The sequence below is a fragment of the Lycorma delicatula genome, chromosome 4 (assembly GCF_047948215.1).
Source record: "Lycorma delicatula isolate Av1 chromosome 4, ASM4794821v1, whole genome shotgun sequence".
NCBI lineage: Eukaryota > Metazoa > Arthropoda > Insecta > Hemiptera > Fulgoridae > Lycorma > Lycorma delicatula.
In genome coordinates, this window is record NC_134458.1 from 127292404 (window position 1) to 127303060 (window position 10657).

A 10657-nucleotide genomic window follows, 5' to 3' on the forward strand; every position below is an offset into this window, starting at 1 on the left:
AGTCCCCGTCACGAGTAAGGGAATACTCCCTTTATCCTAATTGGGTTCTCTTATGAACGACGGCCGTAATCCGTAGTTTTATAACTGATCGAACAGCGGCTAAGAGATGCGAAGAGTGATGGGAGAATACTTAAGGTCTTCAGCTGCCCGTGGCTCGCTGTGGGCAGTCGTCACACCAGTAGGCTTGCCCAAATATTCCAGTTAGGAGGAAGACAGCGAGCGTCTCATTAATCATGTCAGGACAGTCTACGGAATCTCTGGACATGACAGAGTTTACCGAGGTGAAGAAGTCCAGTTGGAAGAGGAAGCCGGAGCCTGTTCCTACGACTTCGTCGGAGGATGTGGCTTCGGAGATGGATACAGGGACACCCACCCGGGAAAAACCTAATCCTGTGGTAGAGGCATTCCGTAAAGCGATGGACAAACCTGGCAGTTCAGCCCCGTTGGCCAAGGCAGTCCAGGGCCACCTGGACTACCTAATTGAGTTTCTTGTTCTCCCCGGCAACGTCGGTTCAGGTGTGAGGAAGACAATTCTTCCTCGCTTGTTGAAACTTCAGAAAGTCTTTTCTGATGTGGCGGAAAGCTATGAGACTTTGGTCTCCAAGACCAAGGATGTCCAGGTGGTTCAAAATCCGGCTCCTGCTCCAGCACAGCCCAGGCGCTATGCTGAGGTCGTTGGCGGCAAAAGAGAGACCAGCCAGGCCGAGAAACCGGACGTCATTTTTGTGACCAAATTATTTTTGAATAAGTTATTCGGCTGAAATCTCATATAAAAGACTAAATTAATGTACCATAAAATGTCAATTGTTTTTATGTAAAAAAATTGTGATCTTTATAAATATAACTTACTTATTAGCAATTTACATATTTTTTAATCATAAAATTTCACAAATATATTGATTGAATGTTTAAAATGCAAACATATGTTTAACCATCTATCATAGACAACTGAGAGTGTAAAATTTTAACAACAGTAAATATCTTTTTATTTTTTCAAATGGATTTTAATTAAATTATTATTTTTAGCAAAAATACGATGAAAATGTTTAATATTGTTGTTTTGTCTGCAGGTTACTACCACAATACATTGCTGATAAATTTATAGAAATATTTTATCTGAATATTGATACACCTAATAGAGAGATCTGGAACCAATATCCTACGCTACATATCATTAACGAAACAGTTAATTAAAAAAAAATATGTATATATAAAAATAATATATGTTTTAAAAAATTGAATTGTACGTTATACAAAATTTAAGTTACAAATTCATTCAACAATTTTCTTTCTATTTTGGGTAAATTAAACTAAAAAATAAAAACATTTTATTGAATAAATGGGAACGGTATAATAAAAATATTATTATTGTTTTTACAATTTCTTTTTACCTAGCATGTCGTATTAAGGTGTTATTAAAATATGAAAACTGCTTCATATTTCAAAATTGAGCGTTACTAAGAGGTAGAAACCAGTGTGGATCTATAGAGTTACAAAATTACATTTTTACTGTGTTTGGAATTTTTGCCCACCATATTTTTTCCACCATATTGAATCATACATTTTTTTATACGATGGTGAACATGTGATGCGTGAATGTAAACAGGATGAAAAAGGATGGCAAAAACCGTTCTCGATAATACACTCAGTTTTCTAGTTATAAGCAATTAAATTTACAAAAACGGAAAAATCGCGGTAGTACTAAAACCAGGTAAAACGCCCAGGATTAATCTTTTTATTTCGTATTACTTTCAGATATAAATCCAATAACAAACTTTAAAATAGGTAATGTTGAAATTAATGTCCCAAAAACTAATAAAAAGAACTTTCACAATAATAAATAACAATAAAATTATAATACACAATAATTAATAATTTCAACACTACTAAAAAGTAATTATTGGATTCGTGTAGCTTATATGAGTGAAAAACAATTATTTTTACTCTAATAGCTTATAAGGTAGCTTACTTCTTGTATAAGAACTTTCAGAAGAGGATTTTAGCAGCCGATCTCCGTGACGGAGTGATAGCGTCTCAGCCTTTCATTCTGAGGTCCTAGGTTCGAATCCCGATCAGGCATGGCATTTTTCATACGCTACAAATATCCATTCTCATAGGGCAAAAAGACCAAAAGCAGTCGATGCCCGTAATCTCTTAAAAAAAAGAAGATTTTCTTCGTCTGATGTAATGCAAAAAACAGATGGACTCAAATTTTTTTAAAAATATTTACAGATGAAGCTATGTTTATGTTAAATAGTCATAACTGTGCAGCATTTTGAATATTTCCTGTAGAATGGTACGACTTAAAAATTTGTTGTAAGTGATTTAACACCGAAAACGTTTAACTAAATTTTGAAATTAAATATTGTGATAATTAAAATAAATATCAGTTGACCTGGCTAATTAATTTTTAGTAGTGTTTCAAATTATTAGTTATTGTGTATTATTATTAGTGTTTGGTTCATTAATCCAAACATTATCTGTTTAAAGTATGTTATTGAATGTAATTCTGAACACGAAATAAAAAAGTTACTAGACGGCCTTTTACCTCGTTTTCTCCGTTTTTGGTTACTTTGATTACTTTTAACTCGGAAATGAAGGCCTTTATCGAGAAACAGTGTTCGCCATCGTTTTTCTCGTAAAACCTTACATTAAAATAACGTATCACGTGTTCATCTTGCTATTTAAATAAAAAGGTTTGATTCAATGTGGCAGATCCAAGATGGTGGAAAAGATTTCACACACCCTAAAGTAATAATTTTGTAACTACGCAGATCCGCTCTCTTTCTACCTCCTAGTACCCCTCAGTTTCCAATACGAAGCCGTTTCCATACTTTAATACCACTCTGTATATTTTCTCTTTTTTTACAAAAAAATTAACTAACTTTTTAAACTTATTACTTAAACAAGGCTTTTTTTTGGTATATGCCAAACTTTCATCATCAGTTATATTCCAGATGATTCTTGTTTAGCCAATCCTTGTTGACAAATAATATAAACGACCCGAGATATTAATTTAATATGCAAAATATAATATTTTAATAATAATTTACTATTCCGCATATTAAAAACACAAAATGAGACACAAGATTAACCATATATATTATATTGAATTTAGTAAAATAAATGAAAAATATGAATTTAATATTACGGAGAAATAAAAATTAGGATTAAAACCTTGATATGGCTGAGTTGGTGAAATTTGAATGAAATGGGTAAACGTAAAATTTCATCTGCAACATAATTAATTGAAATTTTTTCGGGAATATGAAAATAAATTTGAAAAAAAAGGATGATTGAAAATTTGTATTTACTATAAGGGATTAGAAGAAAAGTAATCTTAAAAAAAGAACAGACAATAAAACAAGAACTAATTCTCTATTTTCTCTACTTTTTAACTTCTTTATAGAAGAAATAATAAACCGCAAAATTATTATGTGAGGTGAATGACAATATAAAGAAATGAAATAAAAGATATTAAGAATTTTACATTACACTGTTCCTTCTGCGATAGAGAAAAATGAAAAAATAGATTTGGATTCATCATTAATAGGTCAGTAATACGTTTGGAAAGAAATAAGTAAGATATAAATTATAAAAAAGTAATATGGTAATAAGTTAAATACTAATATTAAAATTTATTTAATTTTTTTATTTCGGTTGTAAATAACAATGGATGAATTAAATTAAAAAAATATAAAAATCAATTAAAAAGGGAAGGAATAATTTCATTCAGAAACAATCTACATTAACGGATTTAGAAATAAAAAAAAAAATGTTGTAGAATTTATTTAAAGCAGTGAAATATCAACAAAGGAAAAATCAGAAATGAAGATTATTTTGCTTAACAAGGGAAAAAAAAATTATCATGCAAAAAATGAACCAGAATACTAACAGTATACCATCTAAGTCAAGATCAATTAATTTGATTGCTGTTGGAAGTATAAATAATAAAAACTTTAAAAACATAAACTAAAATATACATAACATATTGTCAATTAAAAATTTTGGAACAAAGAACCGGCAAAGAGTTGCGTCGTATTATCGTGGGCTTTGTTCACGACAACCTACTTCTTAGAAACTTAATTAAATGGAACATTTAACGATTTAAATATGCAAAGTAATAAATTGTATTAAATAAATATTGTACCCTTTCAGTAAAATTTTGAAATACGGTACCTGTAGTGATAATTTTCCGTTCTCTTGACTAACCGTAACCAAAATTGATCATTGTATTATATACAGAAGTCATCTTAGGAAATTTATAAAAATCGGCATATCAAGTCAGGAGTATCACACGCAAAACGATATAACAAAACAGCCAAAGAAAGAGAAGAAAACAGGCTTATTACCCTCATTCCTGAATAAAATTGTCCAAATATATAACCAAAATGACATACTAAAATTAAAAACATGACAAGGTGAAGAATGTGACTTTGAAACCAAAAATGACAAAAAAGAAGATTTTTAACCCCATTCCTTTATGAATTAGAGTAAGAAAATACCATAAGAATATTAGTTACTCCAACAGCATTAACTTATGTGAAAAAAATTTTATCACCTTTTCGATAAAAGTTAGAGATATGAGAACCATAAGGTCAGTACCTCCCTTCCCACTGACTAATTATAACCAAAATTAGTTGAAATCAATATCCCACTTACCGAAAAAACATCGTGCCAAATTTCATCCAAATTAACTTATCCAGTCTGGAGATGTCAAGCAAAACCAAGCCAACATACATCTTTCGTACAATCATATTTCGGAATTTGTCAATCCTAAAAATAGGCTTTTTTTAGAAGGGTTACATGATGTCGAGATCATCAAATATCCTGACACCCAAAATTTTATCCGATTATTACAATTTCGCTAACTACGTGGCCGGGAAAGGAAAAAAGAGAATAATAATATTTTCTTTTCTTTTTTAATTTATTTCATTTAATACAAATATTCTCAAGAAAATAAAAAACAAATTTATTTATATTATTGATTATTTATGAAATAAAAAGTTGGTATCTATGGAAATAAGATTATTGTTGGATTTGATATTAATTTCAGTAAACAAAATTAGTAACGTTTTCTCATTTTTCCATGGGGGAATGGTAGTAAAACAAAACAACCTTTAATATACGGCCTTTAAAGAATTTATTTATGATTTTTGTAAGTTTACTATGTTAAACCGAAGTTACTAAAACATATTCGGTACTTACGTATTAACGCCACCGCAGTTACAGCTTAGCTTAAAAACATAGTACTCAATCGGATACTGCGAATGTGTACTATGTTTTTAAGATTCAAAACAGACTCTTTATTAATTTTAATAAATGGTTAATTATATTTATTTCTTTTATAAATATAATTTAACCAAACTTAACCTTCGCTCGCTTCCCTCGCTAACCTTGACTAATTAACAGGAGTATTTTGATTATTTGAATAATAAATAATTGCGATAATTACTGAATTTATTAAATAAATACTCAAAAAATTACGGTGTATATTTAATTAAAATAAGATATAAAGAAACAATTTATTTTAACAGAATAACATACTAACCAGTCGTTAAACTTACTTTATAGTTCTAAACAATTAATCAATAATAAATAAGTTATATTTATATATTATTTTGATTACCTGAATGAAAGCATTTGCTTCTGATACGATTGAGTTGTGTTTATTAAATAAATTAACTTTATTACACTATAATACATTATTTCACTACAACAGTAACACTATTTGTTATGGGATTAAGAACAACAGGCACAGTTCATCAAGTGGTGAAGAGAGGTTACAGAGTTGTTTGCTAGTTCAATCCTGCGCATGCTCGTTATCTGTCTGATTAGACAGACTATGGTAGACAACGATCATGCGCAAAGCACACATCTTTGTCTTTGAATAGTCAAGTTAATTTGTCACAGTTGAATACCTCGATATACTGAACTCAGTAGTGTGGCGAACTCTGTTTTTCTGTGTTGTTGTTAATTGCTTACTTAAAATTATTTTTACCTGTAATTAATAATTACTAGGATCATTTAAATATTATTATACAAATGAGGTATTTATTTTATCTATTGTTATTATGTAGTATTAATTACTATTAACATAAGAATAGATTTAATACTTATTTAATTTAAATATTCTGTATATTGCTACATAAATTAACGACGTGCATGTTGAACATGAATGATTTTCGTATAGCGTTACCATCATCTGGTCTAAAATAGAAAAGAATACGAATTTGCCTTGGTTAAATTACTTACATCATTTATTCTCCTCTTCATTTAAATGTATTCAAATGCTTTACATATTTAATTTGCAATTAATTATATGTAAACTTAAATTAAATTTTACTGAAATACACGTTAGTATAATGATTTATTTAGAAAATTGCTGCTTAAAAAAATATCTGTAAGATGCTTATTTTGCTAGAGGTAAATTTATCGTAACTAAACTTATTAATAAATCATTTGGGGTTTAAAAAAATGTTATTTATCTGTACTAACAAATAGAAAAACCACAGAAACCTATATCATATAATTAATTTTATGAATTTTACACAGTTATTATTTACTCCGATAATTATATTAAACAGAATGTTTCATTAACCCACAAGCGCGCGTTCACGCACACGCACACACACACACACACACACACACACACACACACACACACACACACACACACACACACACACACACAAATACATACATACAGAGCGTGCACTGTTAACAAAGGCAACCTTAATAAAATTTTACAATCATTAGACATAGAAAAATGAAATTTAGTAAATGCTCCTACCTCAAGAGATTTATTTTTTTGATATGATGTCACAATCCAAGCATGTAGGAAACAAAGTTAAATGGGGTCAACAAAAAAAAAATAATGAAAGGGTAGGATTGTGACACATCATTTTAAAGAGTATTGAAAAATAAAGATTGACGTAAAATAAAACAACTTATGATAATTTTTACCAAATTGGCGACCATTTAATATTTTTACGACTTGTTTGAAAAGTGGTCTACATTTTTTTTAAATAATTTATGAATAGAAAACTAAAAAATTAAATTTTGCAAGTCGTCCTGTCTCAAAGTCTCTTTTTACGTATGAGATTTCTACACCACCCAAGCCGACATGGAAGAGCAAGTCAAAATGTTAAATGGAAGATTAGGAATGTGACGCAGCATTCTAAAGTGCTTTGAAAAAAAATGTTTGACCTAAAAAGAACTTCATGCTACATTATCCTAACCAAAATGGCAGCCATTTAATATTTTTCACATATATTTTGAAAAAACTGTTTACATTGCACCCCAAGAAATGTGGTGTATTAAAATGAAACTGTGTAATTTTGTTGTTGTATATATTGTAAAAATTAAATAAATTTGTGTAAACTTAGGTCCAGGAAAGTAGTATATTTGAACTGCGGCTAGCGTAAAATTTCGCCCCGATTTTTGCACAATGATCAAAAGATGCTAAAGTGAAATCGGTTATGGTACTTATGAATTACAACGGTGCCGTAATACACAAGTACCTAAATATATATATATATATATTTATTTAGGTACTTATTTTATATATATATATATAAAATAAATAAATCTAAAAGTGTATATATAATCTAACCAAGCTTAAACCTTCGCTCGCTAGTCAAGATTAGCGATCGTAGCGAACGTAGGTTAATATGAATATATCTTATTTACAATCTAAATTATTCATTACAACTGAAATTATGGTACTCTTACGGAATTTCCCACCAAATTATTTTCTATTTTTTTTTTTCATGTTATATGACGAATCTTACGTATATTAACATAACGTAACCAAACATAACCAACGCCCACTTTACTCGCTAACCTCGTATTAATTAACGTTAAATATCCAAATTATATACAGCAATGATGCAGTCTTTAATGATGGCTAATAGAGTTTGTTGGATTCTTATTTATGTCGATTTCTGTGGTGTCACTGACATAACGATGAGGAAATTTGTTAAATTTGATACAACATATTAATGTGTTTAACTCTATATATAATTAATTTTTCACAAACTATAATAAGAAAATTTTGGTGGTTTTATTTTTTTTTACAATTTTCTTTTTTAAATAAGATTAGAGTTTTATGTAGTGTAGTTTCCAGCCCAATATGTAGTGTACTTATATATTATAGTAGTGTAGTGTATGTTATATTTAGTGTAGTTTAGATCCCAAAACCTAAACCACTAACACATTTAACGAAATCGGTAAAAAAATATTATATCCACCTATTATTCAGTAGAAAAATAAAAAGTAATTTTAAAATTTAACATTTAAAAGCTGTATTTCACTTACTTAACAAACAAAACGTAATTTTTTTAACAACTATTAACATTGTCGACTTATTACACGAAGTCTTTCTCAAATAAATAGATTTCTAAATCCATTATTTAACATGTAAGTTTCATCTATTACTTCCTTGTACGAAGTAAAAAAATATTTTGATCGCGAAAAATTTCAGTTTTCAGATTTCAACGGAAATATCCATTTTGACCATCCCTGAATTCATTTTTACTGGTCTATTTTGATTAATCTGTATGTACGTATGTATCGCGCATAACTCAAAAATGATTAGCCGTAGGATGTTGAAAGTTTGGATTTAGTACTGTTGTAACATCTAGTTGTCACCTCCCCTTTTGTTTGCAAGCGACTGAATCAAAAATTTCCAAAAAAGCCCAAAATCAAAAAACAAATTGATTTTGGATTTCTTCTTAACTGCAATAATACGCTCTCATTGAGAGCTTTTCAATGATGTATCATAATTGGTATTTATTTACATTGGTTTCATAGTTATAACCGTATAAAATTTGAATTAATAAACTATTTGGATCTTACAAAAGGATGTCATCAGTTCGAATCAGACTTGATCCCCCTTTTTTTTTCTTTTTTTTTTAATTTAATTGTATTGGTTTATTAATTAATTATTTTCCTCTGATTGTTAAAAACGTTTTACGATATGTAATAATTCAGTAATAACAATAAAAATAAAAATATATGAACAAATTTCATAAGTTATTAATGAAATAAAATTTTATGTACTTTTTATTAAAAAAAAAAAAAAAATAATATGTATATGTAATTTAATAGTCGTACAAGGAACCCACCGGGTTGGTCTAGTGGTGAACGCGTCTTCCCAAATCAGCTGATTTGGAAGGTAAGAGTTCCAGCGTTCAAGTCCTAGTAAAGCCAGTAATTTTTACACGGATTTGAATACTAGATCGTGGATACCGGTGTTCTTTGGTGGTTGAGTATCAATTAACCACAAATCTCAGGGAATGGTTGAACTGAGAATGTACAAGACTACATTCATTTACACTCATACATATCATCCTCATTCATCCTCTGAAGTATTATCTAAACGGTAGTTACCGGAGGCTAAATAGGAAAAGAAAGAAGGCGTACAAGGAAGTCATGTTGTGTCCACATCAGATTTTTTTTTTAAACAGCTCTTTTTCGATGGTTCTTTGCATCTCTGCTGAGTAGGAAATGTTGGATCTTCGTTTGAAGAGTGTTTCGCTTCCATATGATATAGGTCTGATTACAGTTTTGTAATGTTTAAGTCTTATATCTATTGAAATGCATCTTTTTTTTATAAGTTGTTTTGATGGTATTTTGTGCATAACTAAGCTTTTGTGTTCTTTCTTTCCAGTTATTTTTTTCTTTGAGATCATGTGTGATATTTTCTCCTAAATATTTAAAACGTTCAACTAGCTCGACTTTGTGTCCGTTCATGATTACGTGGTTCAATAACTAGGTGATTTGTGGCCATTATTATAGTCTTTTCATATGATATTCTTAGACCTATTTTTCCTGCTAGTTCTTCCAATGAAGTTACTTGAATTCTAGCTTCTGCGATGTTATTGGCTACAAACGCTAGGTCATCTACAAATCCTAGACAGTTTACTTTGATATGGTTTACATGTTTCCTTGCTTCAATTGTTACGTGTGGTATGTGCTTTGTGTACCATTCTCTCATTAAATATTCTAGGACGCAGTCGAAGAGCAGTGGGGATAGTCCATCTCCATGTCTTAAACCTGTTTTGATTAGGAATGGTTCTGATATTTCTCTCTGAATTTTATTTTAGAGTATATGTCTGTTAACGTTAATTCTATCGTTTTTACTAGTTTCGGGTGTAATCCTAGGTTTCTTAGTATTTTCAGCATTGGTGGTCTATGAATACTCTCGTAGGCTTTTGAAAATCTATGAATGATATTATTAGTTGTCATTGTTACATTTTGTGTACATTCATTATTAATTTGAAAGATTATTTGTTCAGAACAGCTTCTCCACGGTCTAAATCTCTCCTGATATTCTCCCAGTTTATTTTCGAGTTGATCTTTTATTTTATTCAGTATTATTCTTGAGGGTATTTTATATGTGCAATCTAATGGTGAAATTCATGTGTAGTTTTCGGGGTTGATTTTATCTCCTTTCTTGTGTAGTGGGTGCATGTGTGCAGTAGGCCAGCATTTAGGTAATTTTTCTTCTTTCTAGATTTTTTGGAGATTTTCTAGAAGTGACTATTTAGTCTCCTTGGAGGAGTATTTCCAAAGTTCTACCACTGTCTGGTCTTCCCCACTTCCTATGTGATTTTTCATTTCTTTTAATTCTTAGTTTAGTTCTTTTAATATA

At 29.8% G+C, this 10657-nt stretch overlaps 1 protein-coding gene across 1 annotated transcript in view; it reads left to right on the plus strand.

Moving 5' to 3' along the window:
* Positions 1 to 1360, plus strand: part of LOC142323860 (17-beta-hydroxysteroid dehydrogenase 13-like) — a 31486-nt gene extending 30126 nt beyond the window's left edge. Inside the window, exon 7 of the mRNA XM_075364159.1 lies at positions 1071 to 1360. Coding sequence (XP_075220274.1) covers positions 1071 to 1194 — 124 coding nt within the window. The 3' untranslated portion in view covers positions 1195 to 1360. The remainder of the gene's footprint in view (positions 1 to 1070) is intronic.
* Positions 1361 to 10657: the final 9297 nt, after the last annotated feature.